This window comes from Triturus cristatus, chromosome 1_2 (assembly GCF_964204655.1).
Source record: "Triturus cristatus chromosome 1_2, aTriCri1.1, whole genome shotgun sequence".
Taxonomy (NCBI): domain Eukaryota; kingdom Metazoa; phylum Chordata; class Amphibia; order Caudata; family Salamandridae; genus Triturus; species Triturus cristatus.
In genome coordinates this window covers 531,145,802-531,169,304 of record NC_140580.1, presented here as the reverse complement: position 1 = coordinate 531,169,304, position 23,503 = coordinate 531,145,802, and the positions used below count along the sequence as shown (strand labels likewise).

The window sequence follows — 23,503 nt, the reverse complement described above, 5'->3', positions numbered from 1 at the left end:
AGGCTGGAAGAGGTACAAATAAAGTCAATAACAGAGTTAGCGTTTCTACCCTTAAAGGTGGGGAGAATTTCACCAGAAGCGCCCCTCCCATTCTCCAAAATCTCCATATCGTACGTCATCAAGACTTTATTTAATGAGTCCCCGTATGGGTTGTGGGGAAAATGGGCGACTCCCTCACCCCGACAGTTTATGAAACCACAGACCCTGTGGGCTGAGGATGAACATGCAGAGGTATTAAAGTCCCCCATCCAGATAAAATCAAAAACAATATCATTACCCGTTACAATTTTAGCCAAAGCGGCCTCCAAGGCATATGCTACCTGTTGTCTAGTATTATCGAAAACATTATTATAAAAATTGATTAAAAGGATATTTCTATCCAGCTCCTTACAAAGCCATAGAATCTGGGAGTGGGCCCCCACCAGGACATGTTTCTTTACAGTAAGTGGAACATCAACAGAAATCAATGTCAGGAGGCCACCCTTGGCTCTTCCCGAATTTGAAGCCACAGCTGGTAATTGATATTAAACAAAGCCGTTATAGTTAATGGGGTCCAGACTCCAAGTTTCCTGAAAACATAAAATATTAAAAAGATTGATAAAGTCAAACCAACCTAAACATTCATCCTTGTGAGATAGTCCCGCAACATTCCAGCAGGCAATAAAGCACGAGCCAGGGTTAGCTGGGCGGACGAGGGAATTCAAAGCAGACCTAACCCTTCCAGCATTCGCTGGACTATCGTGATCACAAGCCACAATAGGGTCTGGATGGCTTACACCGATATCAGTGGTAATACTAGTTAAAATCCTAGGGGCCATACTAGAGCTCTTTTTACCCAAGGCCAAGTCCTCGATCCCTACATCATCTATGGCAGGCTCCAGTCAATCATTGCAATCAAGCCCACTTAATGATTGGAATCTATTAAATGTAGGGATAGCCGGGGCAGCACACAGATTCTGAACTCTAGGCCTACGCCAGAGGTGCTCGTCAGCAGATTGAATAGCAGGTTGAGTAGCAAAGTCTCTGTAGAAGTACCCAAGGGGCCGCAAAGAAATACCTTGATCACTCACAGGAAGAGATGCGGCTTTAATTAAAACTGTAGAGGTAAGTTGGGGGTTCCGAAAATTAATGACTATACAGTCACCTTCACAGGTCTTACGTGATTTACCAACCCAATTGATTCTCCTGGTGCTTAGTATATCTCTAGATAGGGCTACAGGAAAATCACACTGTCGGTGGAGCCAGTCCACAGTCTTATTCTTTAATGACGAGTGGGATTCTCCGTTTACAGGATTGCCACCATGCCTCTTAACAGGGGGGACATTCATCAGGACTGCAACAAAGGGAGCACACGTAGGTGGCAGGTCCGGTTGAGGATTACTATGGCTGAGGGTATTTACATTATGGCCCATCGATTCCCCTGGTACTGAATTAGAGGGTGGTTTAGTGGAGTCCTGCCTCTGAGATGATGCATTGGGGGCTACAGAAGGCTTTCTAGGGACATTCCCTGGTCCGCTATCAGGACTTCCACTACCGACCGTCGATGAGACTGTATTAGATGAAATTAAAAATATCTCATCAGACACCTGGGTATTAGCGATAGTGTTCGTAGCAGGTCTAACCTTGAGAAAAGAGTCCAGGATGCCTCCCAATCTGACTACTTCATCGGTGATTGTAGTAAGTTTGGTCAATAGGGGTTTAACCAATATGTCAAACTTGGCATCTATAGCGTTAATTATAAAATCCATCTGTTCTTTATCAAGGATAACCTTTGCTCCATCCGTTGGCACAGACTGGGCTAGTAGATTTTTCTGCGGGGGGGGATCGTTTTTCTTAACATGGCGATTCCCTCCTCGCTTGGGCTGGGTGGTTTTGCTGGTATTCCTGCAAGTGCGTGTTAGTCTTTGACGTCTAGAAACAGGCTGGCTAGGGGTTGGTATATCAAAGATAATTGCTTGGCCTGATTCGGGATCGTTTGTGGGCTCAGGAATACCGCTTTCCTGGCTTATAGTGTCCGTTGAAGCTCCCTCAATTGTGCATTCTGTGGGTAGTAAAGATGTATTAGGTTCCTGATCATTGGGAGGCTCGGGGGCCGGGCAGTTAGGCGGGGGGGATATCAAACTTTGTGACCCCGGGCGGCCTAAAGATCTCCTACGTTCTTGGTTAATTTTATCGACCATCTTAACCAAGTAGTTGTCCATGGTTGTGGTCGGGGCTGCTGGCTTAGCTTTAGGCATAATTGCTGTGACCGGGACCCACACCCCACTACAGGTTTTACTAATACAAACAGGGAACTATAAACCAGTCTATCCCTGGTAGATTGGCACGTGCGGCCTCCAAACACCTGGGAACATTAGTTAATACACAATAGCAAGCCAAACCACCCACAAAGAAGAAAATGGCATAACACGGAATTCAATAAACCAGTCTGCAGCCCCCACCTGCCCCCTCCTGTCCCGGACTGTCTCAGACTGTCCGCCCTTTGTCCGGGCTTCGTCCTGGGCGTCCCGCGGCGCGTCCCGCGCTGCGATACCCAAGGATATTAATAGTAAAAAAGGACCAATGGGCATGGAGGTGGTCCGCGGCTCAGGTGCGGGCAGTCAGGGAGGTATGCACAGGCTCTTGGGAACCGTAGTCCGTTCCGCGGCCTCTCACCCCCTTATTAGCAACGATATCTCCACGGGCAGCTTCTCCCAGGGTATTCAATGCTCTGGCTCTCAAACGCCCCCAGCAGCGAAGCGGGACCGGCGCCAGCGGGTTCCGCGAGCAGTTATCAAGGTTTTGGGCGTGGAGGCGGTCCGCGGCTCAGGTGCGGGCAGTCAGGGAGGTATGCACAGGCTCTTGGGAACCGTAGTCCGTTCCGCGGCCTCTCACCCCCTTATTAGCAACGATATCTCCACGGGCAGCTTCTCCCAGGGTATTCAATGCTCCGGCTCTCAAACGCCCCCAGCAGCGAAGCGGGACCCGCGCCAGCGGGTTCCGCGAGCAGTTATCAAGGTTTTGGGCGTGGAGGCGGTCCGCGGCTCAGGTGCGGGCAGTCAGGGAGGTATGCACAGGCTCTTGGGAACCGTAGTCCGTTCCGCGGCCTCTCACCCCCTTATTAGCAACGATATCTCCACGGGCAGCTTCTCCCAGGGTATTCAATGCTCCGGCTCTCAAACGCCCCCAGCAGCGAAGTTAAGGATGCTTTGAAGCCCTAACTTAAGGAGAGACGGAGATGATGGACAAGATTCAGATAGGGAGAAGATCATTTGGGAATCGTCGGCGTAGGTCATGAGGGTAAGTCCAGATCCTTCCGCTAGGTCGGCCAGGGGTCTGAGGTACAGATTAAAAAACAGGGGGCTCAAAATAGATCCCTGAGGCACTCCGTGAGGGGCTTTAAAAGTGTCGGAGCAAGCCAAGGAGGATGCAATTTGGAATGTCCGTTGAGCCAAGAAGGACCGGATCCAGTCGAGCGCTTTCCCATGGACACCTTTTCTGTATAACGCCTTGATGAGTGTTTCGTGGGATATGGTGTCAAAGGCCGCGCTCAGGTATAACAGCACGAGCGCAACCGTTTGACCATTATCAAGGAGGTTCCGGATGTGTTCGGTAACTCCTTGGAGGTTGGTTTCTGTCGAGAAGCCAGCCCGAAAACCCGATTGCGAAGGGTGCAAGAGCGAATTATTTTCAGCAAAGGTGGATAAGACCGAGTGGACGTGTCTCTCCAAGCATTTGAAGAAGGCAGGGAGCAGAGATATAGGTCTATAATTTGCCGGGAGTTCCGGATTTGCTGTGGGCTTCTTTAGCAATGGCGTTATCATGGCGTGTTTCCAAAGGGCCGGAACTGTGGAAAGTTCTAACGAAGAATTGAGTGTATCCACAATGATTTCCAGGGAGCGATCGTCCAGTTGTTTAATTACTTTGATAGGAATCGGGTCCCTGGGGGAGCCGGATTTGATGGTCTTAAAAATGGTCTTCAGTATGTTAACCGTGATGGGAGGCCAAGATTCCAGGGTGTTCTCACAGGAGGGAGCATATTCCATGTCAGTAGTAGGGGATGGTTCATTATTATTTGTTTTAATGTCCCTGATGATTTTCTCAATTTTTTCGGTAAAAAAACAGGCTAGATCTTGACATTGATGAGTGTTAAGAGGGGGAGCCGTAGCTGTGGTTTGTGCACCTGCAAGTTCTTTAACCTTATTGAACAGAGTTTTCGGCTTATCGGTAACTTCCATGATGGTGTTTGAAACAAACAGAGCTCGCGCTTTCGCGCAAGCAGTGTGGTATAAATTTCTGGCTTCATGGTAGGTCTTTTTTACGTCAGGGGCGTAGTCTTTACGCCATTGACGCTCAAGCGCCTTACATTTCGATTTTTCAATCTTCAAAAGGTCATTAAACCATGGGGCAGGGTGACGGTGTCTGTTTCCTTTGATATGAGGGGTGGGTAAGCAATGATCAGCGGCGTCACTAAGCCATTGTTGAGTAGCTGCTGCTAAGCTATCCATGTTATAACCTTTTGTAGGCACCGCATTGTTCTAAATGTAAAATGTGCATGTTACAATGCAAAATGTTATTTAAAGTAAAAATAGTACTAACATATGATCTCTTCAGTGCAACACTATCTAGGTCTTGGAAGAGCCAGCTCAAGATCTGCAGTGGTGGGCAACCAACTACAATTTGTACTGTGGCAGGGCGCTCTCCCTCTCCTGCGCAATCCATACCTCCATGCGTGGAAATTTGGTGGCAGCAATTGACTGCGTTGAATTTGCCTCCTGAACGGTTGTGTCATCCTCACTACCAGATGCTCCTCCACAAAATTCATTTATGCCAGTTGATGGGGCAAATTTGTAACCTAGTGCGGCACCTGAGACACCGAGCCCCTAACAGGCAAAGCTGACAGACATAAGTTTGTTGTTTTATCTTTAACCCAGAATGGTCTTGCAGTGGTCTCAATAAGAGGTTATTTGTCAGTCCTTTCAGCCTTTCTGGCCGTCCTTATTCTAATCATCTGTTTGACAAACGTTTCCTCCTAAGGCAATTTGATGCCACAGTGGACCCTTATTTTGGTCTTGACTTTCCTCATGCATATGTCCTTCGAACCTATGCATTGCTGCTCGCAGCATCTCCTGACCTCGAAGAATATTTTCTTCATTGTTATTACATCAATTTATCACGAGTAAAATGCAAGCACTGTAGGTGCACCCACCCTACAACAAGCGTTTTCCAGACAAATTGGTGCTGAAGATTCCGGTGACCTCCTTAACAAAAGTATTGACTGCCTTCCACTTTGAGCAATCCATCATCATTCAAAGTTCTTTGCTCTCCCTCGCCCCTCAAAAGAGGAGAAGAGGTCATAAGTTGAACCCCAAAAGTGCTCCAACCTTGTACATCGATCATACCAAGGATCATCTAGTGGATGAACAACATTTTGTGGAGATCCCTGATGTAAGGGAAGGCTATGCATAAGAAGACCTTGTCGAGGTGGATAGTCGTCTGCTCTAAGGTACCTACGCTGTGACTAAGAAGCAGTCCTAGGAAGATCTGAGGTCCCATTCCAGCAGGACCAAGGCTGCTACCACTACATTTGGACAGCAGTGCCTGTCTTTGATATCTGCAAGGCTCCAATGTGGGTGCCTGTGCACACGTTCACAAAGCACTACTGGCTTGACAGCCAGCTCTGGTGAGAAGGACTTTCCACTCACTCAGTTTTGAAATGCTTTTTGGTCTGAGCCTACAGACCCTCCACTTTGAGGCAGTACTACCTTGGTATGTATTTGAAGGTGCGGAACCTGTGATTAGAAGTATCCATCAGAGGAACAACTTACTTTTTGTAACGCTCTTTCTGGTGAATACTTTATCTAACTGAAGATTCCTCATTGCCCTCTCACCTGCCACTTCTAAGGAATGATCTCTTATTAGCATCTAAAAAGCTTCCAAGTTAGTATTCATCATTTTTGACCATCAACTTTTTATGCGCCGCACTTGAGGGTGCAGAAAGAGAAAAGACAACAAACTGACATTGGTGCACAGGGGTTGCGCTTATATGTGGCTTTCCTCCAAAGCTTTCAATGCAGTATGGGAGGCAACGTGGAACCTTGCAATGCTACCTAGCAACTCGCTGGAGCACTGCTACAAAATTCTCTAAATCTAGTCTGCCGCCTGAGGATATTCTGAGTTGAGGAATCTTCCGTTATATAGAGTATCCACTAGAAAGAGTGTTACCGAAGGTAAATAACTTGCTCGTCTTGTACTGTCTTCAGCACTGGCAAAAGTGCTTTGAGTATACGATGAATAGGGACTATCCATAGCGTGATCTTGTACTCACAAGAGTCATAGCAGTGATTTTGAATTTGCTGATTGTGTTATAAAGAAGATAAAATAATTAGGATTCTCCAGGTATTTGAGATTTAATCGTTTTTCATTATTTTAATTATTTCCTTTTGCCAGCCTCGGAATTACTGGTGCCTTGAGATAACATTGAAGTAGTGACATACAATACATTAGCCAACCCTTCTCATATTAATTATCAACTCCATTCCTACATACATGATATGGCGGCATTGCTGCGGGTTGATTGTTCGAACTCCAAGCATGATTTCATACTGGGATGTTTGACGATATAAAGAAATGGATAAATGAGTACAAGTGTAGATTGAATGGGTGAAAATGTGAACTCTTTTGGTTTGGTGGAAAGAAACAACTTGAATATTCAAGTCTAGCAGCAGCCTTTCATTTTTGGTGCAAATCCAGGTTCGTCTTGGGGAGTTGAACCTTCTTGACTTTATATTAAATGAAGACTTAACCATGATCTCCCAATTGACCAATAACACGAAAAGTATTATCCTTAATTTTTCGATGCTAAGGAATGTTTTTTTGTTTTATACCACATCATCGCTAGCATATTGGGCTGCTAAATTCACCCTTGGCCATTTCAAATGGTACAATTTACAGAGTTTAATAGTCTGCACCTTTCTAACCAAAAAATAATCCAAAATGAAAGTGTTGGTTTAATAAATGGTACACCAAACTTAGGGACATATTTCTGATTCTCACTGGTGCATCCTTTGGCTACAGGTGTAAAAGAGAATACAGTTCAAAATCTTGTTTTTCACCCACAAAGGGATTATAAATGGAGGACTGCCATACCTAAAGGAACATTAGCAGAATTACCTAATCACTTGGATGTGTATGCATCAGAATATGATGGAGTAGGGGATGGAAAGGGCAGGAGATTTTCCTAGGCAGCATCCAGGCTCTGGAATGATCTGCCAAAAGTAAAATGCGAGATGACTTCCACTCAGTGCTGTTTTAAAATTCTGGTTGTGTACCTAAACCCATGGTACTCCGGACAGTTAGCAGGCCAATCTCTGACAAGAGACTGTATCCTCAAAGAGGATATATAAATATAGCCAACAAATCGATCAGTCATATGGCATTTTCTTCTCCAGTCAAAGAGGTATACGGGTCTTCAGATACTTTATTGCAAGTGGACCTTGAATTTTCCTCAGGTGTTTTGAGATTTTCACTGGAAACATTGTCTAGAGTGTCAGCTAGTGAAAATTGATAAGGGCTTTTTTTCGAGGGGGATTCATGAATTGCAGTTAAATGTTCACCCTTGGGTTTCTGTCCTGCAGATGCCTTTCATTGGGGCCTTTTGTCCTAAAACTGTATATCCTCTAACTACCTTAATTTCGATTGTTGAAGCGTACAACAAAAACAAATAAGTACAGTTTTAAAAGCTAAAATAAATGTAGTCAAAAATAAATGTAGAGTTGCGCGTTAAATATAATGCCGTTGTTGTCTGCATCCACAACATATACAAAATGTGTCAGCTTCTGAAAAGCCAGGCTCATCACATTGCTTTCAATGAAGGAAGAGATCGTACAACGTATTTTCTTTTTACTCAGTGGTAAAAAGAAACAGTTCTAAGGAAATATCACAAGGGGAAGAAAAAGATGTAATATGCAACAATGAACCTCATCATTAATCAGTCCAATTTGTAAACTACACAACCTATCTACATTGAATAGACACCCTTCACACACGCAATGTTGAAGGCAAAGGATTAGGGTTTAAATTAACTTGTTACAGGGGTGAGCCAGTAGGTAGTTTACCGACAGTTATACAGGCACAGAGGCTGTGCACATGCTAGAGTGTCTCCTATGTTAATAGAACGTTGGTCACCTTGGTTACCATGGAGGAGGATGTTAATGACTGGATTGGATTCCCTGGGTATACTAAAAAAGGGTAAAACGCATAATTCATCTCATCATCTGTTCCTTCAAATTAGGTTCATTTGACGATGGCTTTTGTTAAGAAGTGATTACCACCGAAAAGCTTGTGAGGTATCAAAGGTGCCGCTGTTGACGACAAGTCTGTTGAAAAGGAATTTGTTGATGGGGACCTAAAGGTGTCTTGTTTGGGAGTCCAGTGCAACCCCTGCCCTATTTCCTGTGTTGTGTCATCACCCCTGATCACTACAGTAGAGGGAGCCTTAGGGCTGAAGCTAATGGACATCACACCTGAGCCAGTCAGAATTGCTATCCGTGTGGACGCTGGCTGAGATCCCCAAAAATTAGTCTGCAGCAATAAGCATCTCTAAACGGAGAAGAATTTAAACATTTAAATAAAGCAGCAGTTGGACTGCGGTGCTGCGCTGTGCTGGTTGGTGGTTGGAGTTAACTAAATAAAAATTAACTGAACTTACCTGGAGGTAATTTATCTTCTTTCGAGTGTGGACCTAACACTGTGTTTGGTATAAGTAGGTTTTACAGATTTTTGGCACATTCTACCTCTTCTAGGAACTACCAAACATTTGTAGTCAATCAGTCATTCTGATCTTGTAACACCATGTGAGTCTCCAAGTAATCTTGGGGTTCACTCCCACAATCAAGAGTAGGATGCCATGAAACTGTAACCAATTTACCCATGTAACAATATTTTTATTCCTAAGGAACTGTCTGTTAAAATTGCACATCTCATTTTGTTTGCTGATCAGTGGCAAATGGCTCTTGGTTCCCCCTTCACTTACTGTGAATGACATCAATCTTTGTGAGTTTTCTGCCACTTGAATATCTCCAGCACTCATGTTAGATCCCTATGCCGGAAAAAGCAGCCATGAGATATATAATGGGAATAATCCAACCATTATCAAAGCATTTAGAGAAACTACTTTGGCTCTTGGTTCTGAACCCTCCAGTAAACTTGATGGTGCCCCTAACTGGACATCATTGTCTGAACACCACGGGACCGCGAGCCTCTTAAAAATATGACTTTCGGTGCGGAACTTGTTTGCCTGCTGGGTTTTTGGGATGACCTATTTTTAAGAGCATATCAACCCTTTTAAATCCAGGATTGTGACTATTTCTAGGGGTGTCCACTCTCAGGCTTAAAATCCTCTGTGCGCCAAAGCTGTATCTCGCTGTAAAGCCTGGGTACCAGTATCCTTCACTGTATTCCATCAATTACCTCCATCTTTCAACTAAAGAAGTTTGAGTGCTTCACAACTGAGTTGATCCGTGGCATTCCCAGTTTGCTAACATTGGCCTCGGGGCTCAATGTTGCCACAGTTGATCTTTAAGCCCCTCCACTTCCTGTAGTTTGCACTGTCTGCATCTCCTCACTTTCCTGACAGAGTCTGGTGCCTAAAGTGAGTCTCTTCCTAGTTATCCAGTTTGGAAAGTATCAGCTTTGTGGGCATGGGACATCAGTGGTAAATTAATTTACCCATACAGGGTAACAGCCAGTAACCTCTGACTGCCACATGATCCCAAGAAAAGCCATCACATTAGGATCATATTGGCTAACAACAAGTTGATCATCTCCTGCTGGGGCTGTCAAGGTTTCTCCATGTTTACAGCCGTGCAGTGGGGTGTTCCATGTACTGTTTGGAGTACAAGGCAAGAATGGAAGCAGTGGGATTGTGAAACGCAGGATGAAAGATGTCAAACTCAGGCTACTATTTCGCTTACTGAAGCAGAAGGCATGATTTCCTGGATGAGGGTCTGCTCACGCCTTAAAGTATGCTGTTTACAAGATGGTGATTTATCTATAGTATGTTCTCTGGTTATCCTAATCCAAAACAAAGTAAATTGTTTCTTTTTCTTTGAGGTCCCCTCCTATTTGAGCCACAGATAAGGAAGTGAAGGATGTGTTGCAATGCATTTGTTGCCTTATTTTTGCCTCATTTTTCATCCCCTTGCTTCGGTTTTTACCCCTGATTTTGTCATTTAATTTCCTTGCAGCCATTGTTTTATATTGGATTGCGCTGCATTGTGACTGGCTAGGTGTTGAGTTTACTCCAAGACTGCCCTGAATTTGCAGCTATTTTGACACACCTTTAGGGCTGTAGTAACTTTAGAAATGTAGTTTGTGAATAGCAATGGTAGAACTCTTTCGTGTGTGTGTGTGTGTGTTAGCATGTCCCTCCCTCAACTCTTCCTTAGAAGTAAGTTTTACCATTTCCAACCACCCCCCCTTGTTCATCCCACATTTACTACCGAAACATATACCTATGTGAGCAAAGATCGCCACCACCTTGGCAGAGTTCTTTGCAAGAAAAGACAGAAAATACCGAGTTCTCTAGTCGTAGGTTTGTGTTTTGTATTTTGTACTGTACAAGTTATACTACTGTAATAGTGCTTTACATACTACAGAACGCAGTTCGTGAATCAAGGCATTATATCTTGCATATAAATAGTGAGAAGAATCTGTTGCCAAATACCATCAAGAAAATAATCCTGCCCTACCCCCTCCTTTTTGTCCACTCCACGCTGCCAGAAGCAACTCACCATGCACTCCCAAAACCAAATGAGAAATCAGGAGTGACAGGCGCTTGGCATTAACTGCAGCCTGTTTCTAAACCGGACTCCACATGGATTGCCACAAGGCACACAACATCGAGCTCTTTGGAGCCAAACAAAAAACACCCGTCTTCTAGCAACGAGTTGGGCCCTACGAAATGATCTCGACCACCAAAAATTGAACTAACCCATGAAAGGCCTGATCAAGAACATTTCATCACCCCCATCCATGAAAGAGCATAGAAATGCCCAGCCTCAATGTCTCGCTGCTCTCACTGCGAGGATGGATTGCTTTCGCCAATAAGCTATCTGTGAAATGCCTGATCAAGAAAATGCTACGTTCATTATGTCAAAGACGAGGGAAGCCATTGTGATCATTTTCATGTAAATTTTGTAGCTGCTTCATGGGCTGTGGGTTTGTTGCAACCACGAACCCTGTGCTCTCAGGCCATCTCACATGTCTGTTTCGGAACATCCATTACTGGCCAAAATTATAAGGTTGCAAATGGGGATTTTAGAGACCGCTTAAATTTGAAGAAAATGATCATGATCAGTTTTCTATAAGGAGTAAAGAGCAAAACGTATATTAAAATTGGTTAGTCTTGGGTATCGGTATGATGGCAGTTCCTCCTAAGTTCGTAAAGTAAGTATTCTACATTGTTTTTATGATCAAAAGTGCTTTATTGGGTGGCAGAGTCCTACTCTGTGGGTGAACTCAGAGTTGAGAGGAGGAAGGAATCAGATGGGCAGAAGGGTGGGGGTGAGGAGTCAAGTGCCAGGTGGGTGTGTGTCTGTCTGTCTCTGTAAGGTTCCAATGTTATTTTAATGCTATAGAAATCAAATTAATAAAAATGCTTAGGAAAAAAAGTGATTTATTAAACGGTGACATGCAATCAGTTTGGTGCCTTTTCATAACTTTCTGATCATTATTCCACAAACTTGCTGCAGTGATTTAATTATATGTCCGTGTATTAGCTTTTTCTAACTGGGAAGATTATTTTATTAAGTACAATTAAATAAGTATAACGTAACCCGTGGGATAACAATAGAAGGAAGGGTTTTCCTGTGTATTTATTCTTATGGAAAGTTCATATAAATTGTAATCCAGAAAGATTGTTACCCTTTCGCCCTCCAGCTCGTGATGCTCTGTCCAGCATTCATCCCATGGTCAAGGTCCGTCCACTGTCGCAAGCAACCAAATCTGCCAAGACCAAAGCCAGAGCATGTGCCGGTAAGTTTAGGAATAGGGTTGCATTTATTCTTAGAAGAATAACTTTAATGGCATTCTGACTTTGCTATTGTTATGCCCCCTGCCTTGACGAGTTGTAGCCACCTTGGTTATATAGGAATACAGTTGTGGCTCTTAGCAGTATCACACAGTTCAAGAAATGTTAATCAATTGATTCTTGAACATCGGTTCCTGAAACTTATTTCTCTGGAATGTAAACCTTTGATGCCTTTTGATGGGGGTTCATTTGTGAGGATAGAAAAGAGCAAATGTATGTAATCCTTTGTGTCTTTCACAAGTTGGAGTGAGTACCTTCGGCCTGCACTAAAATGTACGTCAGCAGTTACAGCTACCATAAGAGACTAGTTATCTCCTTTTTTGTGATGTATATCCATTAGGCATTTAGCAACATATCCAAAAATAGGTTCTTGGCGGAATGTGTACTTTGCATAATTATTAATCCTCCCTTTGAGTTCCTGTTAGTCATTTGTTCAAAATCTAAATCGTTCCTATTTCAAAGTATTTGTTCAGCTTTCATGGTGCCCTGCTCGTTGGGTCGAACGTCTGCAGAACACTGTGTTGCCTCTTGACCTAGTTTTGGTACATCCTGGTTCATTTGCTTCTGAGTCCATGTGAAGGACTGTAGCAGGAGAGGCTCTAAAATGGAAGTAGACACAGTGGCAGCTCACGGTCTCTGTAAGACGCACCCGGGTGCCATTCGACATTTTTTCTGGCTCTGCAGGTTTTTGCCTCAGTCCTCTCTGCATTCCTGGGATCCAATTGTAATGGTATATTTTTTAGAAGTTAGTCTTTACCTTGATGCCCTACCCTAACCTCACCACGATGGCTACTTAGCATCTGCACTTGTTTAGACTTTGCTTTGCCTGGCAAGAGGCAGTGTTATTTGTTTAGGGTTGGGATGTCCCATCATGTCCTCAGGAAGGTTACAGGGAAATGCTTCAGCAGTGATAACCAGAGTAGCTGAAATGCTCGGGGGGAGGTTGTGTTTGCACGTGTGTATGCTCTGATGTGTGCATCCATTTGTGTGTGTGTCTTTTACACGTAATAGTGTGTTAACTGGCAGCTTATCCTAATTATGTAAAGATATGTAGTGTTCTGTGGTGCGCTGGACTGAAAAGCATTTTTTGCTGGGGATGGATGACTCCTCAGTTGAACCCAATGGAATAGAGCCAGTCATTCACTGCCTATCCCCGCCTGGACCACAGAAACGGATTGGTTACTATTGAACAGTGCTTAGTTTCATTTGTTCTACATTAGGGAAGGGATGAGCGAATTTTTTAGTGCTTTAACTGTGATCTCGTGAACAGCTGTGTGGTGCTATTTGTAACATACCGGGCTAGGAAATTCTCAGCGTGTTTGAACTGTTTAAGTCCTATAGCTGTTTTATCTTCTACGTTTACGGATTTTCATTCTTGCTGCTTTTTTATAACATGCCTTCTTTTGAAGTCCAGACAGAAAAGCTCTGGATCAGCTGAGGCATCCATACACCTGTAGGGATCAGCAATTACAGAATGTATACCTTGCTATGGATGTTAAATAAAAAATGGTTCTTGGAAATGTGGAGCATGCCACACATTTCTTGCGTGGCTTCCCGAATTTGTCATGTGGCCACTATTGGTGCAAGATAGTCTTTGAATTCATCCAGTGTTGCAAGGCATTTCTTGTGGTGCATAAATTGATACAGACCGTCTTCGGTAAACCTATCCTCTTATCTGTTATGCAAAGCTTAACGGAGCCGCGCTTTTCCATCTCTCGCAATACACCGTTTGCAAAACCTGTAACTTTCTTTGAAGCAATGGAAGCTTCCTTGAGTAAGAGTGGATATTTTCCATCCAGTCAAGCCAAATATTTGATTTTGTCATTAATTTTCCAAAACACTTTCAGGATATGTATCTCTATATGGCAGAACAAATCCTATAACATCTCCTTAGGCGTTTATGCGGTTTGAGTTGGTGTCTGGCATTCAAGAACAGCTATTTTCCATGTGTACATGTACAAACGGTTTCCTCGGCCGTTAATTGATAGGATAATTTCACTGACAATCTAGCATAGGCCATTTGAGGTGGGAAGGAGGAACCCTACAACGTTAGGCTACATTTTGAAATGAGTTTCCTACAGCCAGCACACATTGCAGGGTGCAAGAGCAGAAGGTTCTCTATTGTTACTGATGCTAGTTGCGCCAAAATAATGTTTGGAGTTGGGCATAACGCATAGTATTCAGTAATTAACTTGCTATCTTGGTCCTTACTATCTGAGGTGATACATTTCACATCTTGAGAAATGTCATTAAATGTTTTTCACTTGCTTCCTCACTCTGTAGAGGTTGGCCGAGTTGATGTACCAGCGATGTATTACCGAACCAATGATTTCGCACGAAAGTAGTTTTAAAATTGTTGAATACACTTTATATGTGATGCATAAAAAAAGATGGATGTATAAGTGAGATGAAGGATGGACTTGTTTTAAAATATTATTGGCATAATGTATGTTATGGAAGGTGGTGTGTTGCTTCGTGTTTTATTTTAAGATACATTAAATGTGTTATACACTTGTGTATTTGCCATTAAACTGGCCTTTTATGAAATAGAAACTCGGACTTGAAGATGAAGTGGAAAATGTTACTTTGTGCTACCAAACCAAGAATTAGTTGGCTTCCCTTCCAATACAATACTTTTTACTTCATTTGTACATTTGCCCGATTAATGATCATGTCGGTGTGACCTACACCCAGGTTAAGAAAACCACATGCATTTCACTTAGAAATCCTACCAACCAAACCCAGAATTTTGACTCTTGCATGTTCTCGTTTTGCCATGTGTAAGACTAACCACTGCTTGGAGCCAAGCCGTCAGGGCAATGAAATCAACTTGCTAAGCGGCTGTGGTCTGGCAGAGTGGTGTGAACTAGTGACGTGGCAGACATCTTGGAGTCTAGATCAGCCAGCGCTGCAGCCACCGTCCAGCCCGTCAGCCATGATTCGTTCATTGGTTTCATGTTGCTCACATTTGTGTGCTTATTTTGTGAACAGAATAGGTGAGTAATGTCAGTTTCATTTTTAGGTCTCGCCTGAGCCAGTGCTTTAGCGCTGCTCTCGCGAGAGCTTTTGTAAACGGGGGATTTGAAAGTGCAAACTAGTGCTTTCAGGCCGCCAACTACAGTGCATGTGCGCCGGGCGCGCGCACCATTTGGCAGCCTGCGTGATCATTTCGCGGCCGCTTTGATGTTCTCAGTGAGCCGCGCAGCCACTGAGAAGATCAAAGCGGCCGCAAAAGTGCTCACCATTTGCCACTCCCTCCCTTATCCCACTTCCTGCTTGTTTGTAAACTCTTCAAAAAGGGGTTCTGTATTCTGGGCTGGATTACGTGGACTTCTGACTTCTCCCTAAATACTCTTTCTAGTGATCACAAAAGCATGGACATTTTTATATACCGTTATAAGACCCAATCCTCAGACGTCTAAGAACCTGACCTCCATTTCAATTTTTAAGACCGAGAGAGAAGAGGGGGTCGTTATCCTGTGGGGCAGTCCAGGTGTACCCTCCGGCGTTCCTTTCACCCACAGGGGTTTCTTTTGGACGAAAGTATTACAGCAGCAGGACTCAGTCCAGAGCTTCTTGTTTTAAGCTACATTTATTGATTGCTTGGACCACCGATAATTACGGTCACAAGACAAGTTGTAAAACCAGGAGGCACAAATGAGCAAAGAATGCCGGGCATTTTAATCTTCCCTTTCATTCAGTGATCTTAAGGCTGCCCTGAGACTCGGGGACAACACACTGCGTGTGATTTACTGGTGCAAACCGGAACATCAAAGCCCCTGAAACACATAGGGAAAGATCGTTCGCTTTTGTTTTACTATTGACGCCTAATTACTTGTCTACATCGATACACTAGGTGCATGGCCGGTGAAGTGCACATGTTCTACATTCTTCTTTTCAATGCAGGTGTCTCCGTAAAAAAACGGAATAGTAGCGGACTGATTTCTAAAAAAAAAACTTTGCCAGAGTCAGTAGGTCTGGTCGTATGAGGATTCATATTTTTTCTTTAGTAGAAGCATATACACCAAAAGAAAAAATATGAAAATATGTCGCCGTTTAAAAGTGGAAGTCACATTCTTCAAAAAAACACATTTAAATAAATGACCACATATAATCTTACAACGGGTGTTTCCCAAGACAGGTACACTCAGAATAGGTGTTGAAATTATGTTTTTTTTTGTTTTTAAGCACATCACAGTAAAATACATTTTTTATTGGTGCAACAAAAGTACTATTGACTTTGAATTACTGCACCCTGAAGAAAGTCTAAAAACACAAGAGTGACCAAAAAAAGTAAACAAAGGGCAGAGAATTGAAAGAAAAAAGCATTAGCAATGTAAAGTATTGGACCATTAGCCATGGGAAAATGCTATTATTCACAGTGCAAGAGAGAATGCTGACCCTATAGATAGTTTATCGATTTCCGTGCTTTTAGTGCACAAAATACAGAGGTATCAACACCGATATTTCACAGTGAACCGTGAAATATGAGAAATATTTCATGGTTCCCTATGAAATAAGGATTTCATCATCTTAATGACTGCCATCAAACCACTCGGCAGAGGCTTACCATTGTCAGAAATACTAGGGTTATGTGGCATGATTATTCAAGTTTTTTTATAGACTTCTTTATTGATTTTGTCAAAAGGTAGCAACAACAGTTACATAAACAATAGTCATCCACTATTATGTCACGGGAAGGTATGGTCTGCACAGCTCGTATCAAACGATTTCACTGGAAGATTATTCAAGTTCTGTGGACAGCATTATTTTCTGCCATTTGAACTAGAACGAACATTTTTTGATTAATCTGGAAATGATGTAGTACATTATGTAAATCTGTAATTAGACTGTAAACTGTGTAGCCTGAGAATTGCATTTATCCATTGGTGGTTACTACCGTCTTGCTCTATCAATTTATTAATGAAGTGTAAATAGAAAAACAAACATTCTAATTCCAATAAAATTCCACTGTTAGCGTCAGCTAAAAGCACCAACATAGCTCTGATATAGCGAGGATGCATCATTGCATTGCATTTTTTCTCCACAGGATAAGTATATTTCTAAAACATTCTGTGCCTTGGACAAGTGGATATTTGATAAAATTCCACACCACTGGGATTCACTGGTACTTTATTTTTTTCAGGTAACTCTGATTGGTAGATGCTGAGCAACTGTACTAAAAGTTGCACGGAATACCTTGGGCAAAATGCACATGATTTAAAATTCAATCAGGAGTCAATAGAGGGCTTTCAGAAGCTTTGTTGTGTGGTCACTCAAAGTCAAAAGTTTTGCTTTATTCGGTTAAAATTTAAAACCATCAAAGCACGGTACAATAATTCATGTTACGGGCAGGTACAAAAAGAAATTCACAAGAACTATAAAACAAGACATTGGCGCAAAACACAATAAAAGTATATCCAATAAATGCATCTAATTAATTACAATTCTCTAAAAACATTTCTACATCACATTCCAAATATCATGATTAAAAAACGGTTTTCTGAGGGCCTAGAAATCATTAATAATGGGATTAAACCCTATTTCTGCGTCTAATAGCACCTGTAATGAAGCTTGCTACCCCAAAATATACTACCGGGGAGTCAAGCATTTGCAAATATACCAGTGCAGGCCTCACTTGTACAAAGTTTAGTTTCTTCAGGATAGGCACAATGTATTTTTTACGGAGTAAAGAGTAAAATTCACAAAAGAAAACCATGTGCAACAAATTTTGTTCGGAAGTATTATCGCAGGGGCAAGGCCCCAGGGTTCCTTCTTTGAAAAAACCCTTAGGGTAAGCCAAAAGCCAGGGAAGCATGCCATGTTTAAACCTTATTAATAAAAACAGATGAAAAGGTTTGTTAATGAAGGTCAGGTAAGATTGAATCCCTCTGCCTGTACTTAGCATGACAAACCTCCTAACTGTCGGCTTTCCCAATTCTTATTCTTCCCTTAGTGACATGGCTTTGCTCAAGAATTGACTCTTCAAGGTTTTTATTTTCATTTTACTCAAAGCGCATGGCCTATCAAACAATTCAGGGCACCCAAGAGACTTCAGATTATTTCTAACATAACTAAACCAAGGGATCGACATAGCCCCATCAAGGGATAGGCAATCTTGTATGATAATTTGTCCTAAATTTGGGGGTTGCTGAGCCCACACTCTAAGCCAGCCAAGTAATGGCGCGACAGAAATCTCATCAGTAAGATAACCCATCCCGAGGTCTTCGTGAATGTTGAAAATTGGAGTGGAAGGAGGAAGGGATAGCAGTTTACGGAAAAAACTATTTTCCACTATTTGCATTTCAGCTGAGGTCTTATAGCCCCATACCTCACTACCATATAGAGCCATAGGTATGCACTTAGCTCTGTAAATTTTCAATAATGCTGGTAGAGGTCTGCACCCCAAACGCTTTGCAAAACCCACTCACATGACATAATGACATCAAATGCTGACTAAACAAGCATTTGCAATGCAATAGGTCTCGCAGTTACGCAAGTTTAAGCTATTCGCATTGTAAATGACAACGCCTTTTATTTATGTTTTTTAAACAAAAACAAAAATAAAAGGCATTGTTATTTGCAATGTCAATATCTCAAACTCCCGTAACTGCGAGACCTATTGCATTGCAAATGCTTGTTCTGAAAATGTTGGCCAAATCCCCTAGAACTTTAGTTTATTTTGCCACTTGGTAGAGGGCGATCAGGTATCCTCCTTTCTGAAATCCTCCTCTTACAAAGCCTAATAAATAACCTTTTTCTTACATTCTATCCTCTCCTTTGCCTTGATAGATTTTCTACAGCCAACAAAAGAGCGTCCAGAGACCTCGGCAGCTATGGCTAGAAGAATGGTGATCAGTGCCTTGGGAGTTCGAAGCAAGCAGACCAAAGTGGATCGTGAAGCAGAACGCCAGAAACTCAAAGAAGCGAAAGGTGAGGCAAGAACTAAGTTACCTTTACATAGGGAGCGGCTTAGACAGGTCTTGAGTTGGCAAGGCTCTTTAGCTTAACATTTGCATTTCGTAACTTTTAGAATACGGACATAAAAACTACTAGACATGTACGGTTATCAATCGTTGTCATACTTTTTACAATGTGACACCGTTTCATAAATGAAAAGTTGCAAAATGGGTTGGTTGTGTGTTTTGCCCTCCGTGTTTCAACCTTGTCCCCAAAAGTGAAAGTTTTTGCCGACCATTTTTCAAACGATTCCTTCACATTTTTGTATACAAGGAACTTTAAACGTGTCAGTATAGAATAAACATGCTAGGTGAAGGTGTGGCTTAGCAGCTTAGAGAAACAGCTTCTGGACCTATCTCCTCCCAGGGACTGAAATTACTTAAGAAAAGGATAATTTACTCCTTCTCTCCTGAGAATGAAAATCACAATCTAAGAATGTTAAAGGTGTTGTCCTTCTTCAAAATGTTGGCCATAAACTTGATGTGCTCCACTGTGCCTTGTCCTGGGCATCAAGACTGTGCGTGTGCTGTGGGTAAGTCCATGAAGCTGGCTTCAGCACCGCCCATGCAACGAAGACCCACCATCTTTAGAACATGTTGAAGAAGCATGATCTTGTAGCTTTTCATGTCTTAGGGGGTTAATTAACCCACTTTGAAATAACACCAATGACTAAAAACCAGCAACTCACGCTGTGGAAGCACTTCAACTCTCCCTCATATCTAACTGATTGTTTGTTTTCCTGTGCAAACATTGATGAGCTTTTAGGGTTAAGAAAGACACAAAATGTCCAGGAATTCTAAGTATGGAAGTAAAGGACATGTGGTTGTTACCTTCTTAGGATGGGGTTCAGTGTGGCTGTAACTATGAGGAAGTAATCCTGGTATCTTCTTGCTCATCCCATTAATTGCACTGTGATGGAGAGATTAGAAGACAGGAAAAATAATTTTGCCGCAGTTTATTCCAATTATGATAAGGTGGGAATATAGAAGGCAGAAGGAAGATAGGCCAGTTAAACTCGAAAATGTGTTAAACAGTGTAAATTCGAAAGTACTCAATGTATACTTTTTACATCTAACTGGAAGTTTGATATGAATACGAAGAGAATAGAAATTGAGCCTGTCTGCACAGAGCGGGCTGCAATTTGTGGTGTGCTAGAGGGTATAACTTCTCTTATAGTCTCTTCCGATTCCATTTACCAGCTAAAGTGTATAAAAAACACGCAATAGCTTTTTAAGGATTCAGTATGCTATATGAACGAGTTTTCACAACGTGTCCCTCTCCTTATCCATCAACAGCCTCATATTGGTTAAGGAGGGTCATCAGGCTGAGAACTTTAAAGCCATCGGCTGGCTCACCTCACAACCACCATGATAGAAATGGGGAGTCTCGAAGGCCTGTCTTTTCAGGCCTTTGGCTGCAGCCGGGAGAATGTGTATGGTTCCTCTGGCCTCACTTTGGGCATCCCATTAAGCGGAAAAAATGTCCTTTTCTCAATGGAAGTGGGATTCCCACTGGAGCATGACAACACACCCATGTCGTCTTCGGGACATCAGAACTGAACCCAATAAGTTAACATTCCCTGACAGCTGAAGGCCATAAGGGACACCTTATATTACTAGTGGCAGAAACGCACATTGTGATGCACCTCTGGCATGTGATGATAGTACCCTTGAGGTCATAACTGCAGCCTGCCATATCATTTCTGCATTCCTGCCCTGTGAGGGATGAACCCCTGGCATATGATGTCAATATCTCCCCCATGCAGCATTTTCCCCTTTGGCATGTGATAGCTGAACTTTTACATTAGTAGCAGTACTCAAGCGCATTGAGCACACATTTGAAGCATATAAGGACAACACTGTGGTAGCTTGTGCAGAATCTAGCTCATGGCGCAGCTCTTTACTGATAGACATTAGGTGAAAAGGCTTTTTACTTGCCAGGCAGTGCAGCCTTTGTAAGTGACACAGAGGACAGCTATCACCACTACTAGGAATTAATAGTGCCTGGTTGTAATGCCATTAATTATGTCTGAAACTAGTCGTCTTTTAAGTTTCACAGTCAATGCATTGCACCCTCCTCCTTCTTGTTGCTGTGGAAGTGGCCAGTTTTGCTTATGCCCTTCCTTCGTCTGTACACGCACCTGCTGTCTGTCCCTTGCCTGTCTTACTTCTGACGTCACCTTGTTCTGACCAGGAGCCCAACGTGAGCACGTAATCAATGAATACTACTCCGCTGGGAAAAATCAGAAGGTGAGGAGCTGGAAAAGTTCATTTCGGACATTAGACATAGTCACCCTAACGCCTATCTGCTCCTGACAGGACACTTCAATTGAAATTGACTCCATAATCCTTATCGCAGCATCCCAGAAAAAACAGCGGACACCAGATGGCTGATTCCTTCACAAGTAATAGCGCCACAAAGAGCTGATGCTACTGGTGCACCCTGTTTCCCATTTTAGAGGGTCTGTCTTAGAGCTTTTAATGGTTGTTTCTTGGAAGACCAACTTTCTCATCCTACCCAGTTTTCACTGAAAAGATCTGCTGCCTTAGATTATAAGTTTTGTTCAGTTGCACTTTTTAATACAGTCACTTCCTACTCCATCAACCTGCATGGCGAAAATGATTTTAACTGTAACAAATTGCATCCAGTTCCAGTCCACCTTAAGTTCCATTTAATCTAATGGCCCCCACCATAACTGGAAACTGGTTAAGTGGAGCTCGGAAGTGGGCGTAAAATACTTCTCCTGGAAAGTAAAACTACCTTATCAGGCTTATCCTTCAATTAATGAATGGGAACGCTTTATGCAAAGCCTACACTTGGCTCTGGTCAACAGCCAGCAAGCCAAACGAACAGCAAGTTTTCCCAGATCCACCTTCTTTCAGCCATGGTTCACAAAAATGCTAAGATGCCAGAAAAGATTGCTGAGCAAGAAGTTAAGATCCTTTAAATCTTGGTCATGCCCCGCCGCACTCTCAGAAATTCCCATCCTACACCGTCAGGATAAAAAACTAATTTGGCATGCACAACAAAAGTATGAGGTAGGGCTCTAAAGGGAACAATTTCTATCTTGTTGGAACAAAACCCCAAGGACTTTTGGATCATAATTAACAGTCTTAGTAGGGGGCTACAGCCAGTCAACATAAACGGAAATAAAGTCACCTCTGAAAACTTGATTGCTCTCATTGGCTCTATGTAAAGTGCACCAACTAAACACCCTATTAGTTTACAAAGAAGAGCCAGAGTTTATGTCCAGTTTCCTTGTAAGTTTGTGTAAAGTATGTATGACTTCCAATTCCATCGCTTCATCATAGCAGGCTCGATTTTACATTCCATTTATAAAAAGGGACTAATGGCGCTACTAGATAGCTGTCCTCTCATAGCCCTCCTCGATGTTGAGGCTAAATATTTCACATTACTGTTACTGGAAGACTTAGAATCATGGGCAAGCTCGAAAAATCTGATATCTTTCAATCAAACTGGCTTCAGACCCATTTCAGGTACCATTGACAATCCTGTGACCATAAGGATGCTTGTTGCAAAACAGATAAACAAGACTGAGTCATTATACTTCTGTTTCATAGACTATAGCAAGGCATTTGACCATGTTAACCGTCAACACCTTTGGGCTTAGCTTAATGCCTGGCAAATCAAAGAGGCTTTACTCAGACTCAATGGCCAGAGCGAAACTGGGTAATAATAAAGCAGTCTCGGATAAGATAAATACTGCACAAGGCGTAAAGCAAGGCTTATTAGCCCAGGCTCTTTTTAACTTGCTGATGTGTGATTTTGTACCATCGTTGAACTCTGATAACTGCCATGCACCAAAACTGGCAAATCAACATATCTCTTCCCTCATTTACCGAGATGATGTCGTTTTCTTCAAATGCAGATGGGGCCACAAAATCTGATCACTGTCTTATATAACCACTGTAACGTAAATAGAATGACAATGATCTATGAAAAAACAAATGTGATATTTGGCAGGAAAAAGAACAAAAAACTATATGGAAAAGCTATGCATTAAGGAAGAAGAATGGTCTATTCTAACTCCAGATATTAGTGCTCATTGTGAACGTTCCACGAGGCCAAAATGAAGTCATTTAGCGGCAGTGGGTATTCGATAACAGATCAAGTATTAGTCCTCTCTCCTCATCTCCAGTACTTACTACTACCTCTCAAGAAAGATTTAGAGTGAAAAAGAGGAGGTATAATATGTACAGAACATTTCGCATTGGAGTATATTTTAGGTGTAGAATCTAATGCTTTTATAACATCTGAGAAGGAGGAAGTAGATTCCCAAGAACAAGGAGGAATAGATCACAATAAGCCCGCATTCAACAGGGATCTGCAGTGATTGATATGAACTTGTGCTTTCACCAAACAATACACGGTGTCCACAAAGTTGATCCATGTTAATAGCATTAGTCTCAGAAATTATCAGGGTTTCAGGATGTTCATGATGAATTGAAACCA

At 42.5% G+C, this 23,503-nt stretch overlaps 1 protein-coding gene across 2 annotated transcripts in view; it reads left to right on the top strand.

The window, feature by feature from the left end:
* Window positions 1-23,503, top strand: part of R3HCC1L (R3H domain and coiled-coil containing 1 like) — a 194,339-nt gene that overhangs the window by 152,371 nt on the left and 18,465 nt on the right. For both annotated transcript variants that reach the window (XM_085606336.1, XM_085606337.1), the window contains exons 6-7: window positions 11,920-12,015; window positions 18,863-19,003. In XM_085606336.1, coding sequence (XP_085462462.1) covers window positions 11,920-12,015; window positions 18,863-19,003 — 237 coding nt within the window. The remainder of the gene's footprint in view (window positions 1-11,919; window positions 12,016-18,862; window positions 19,004-23,503) is intronic.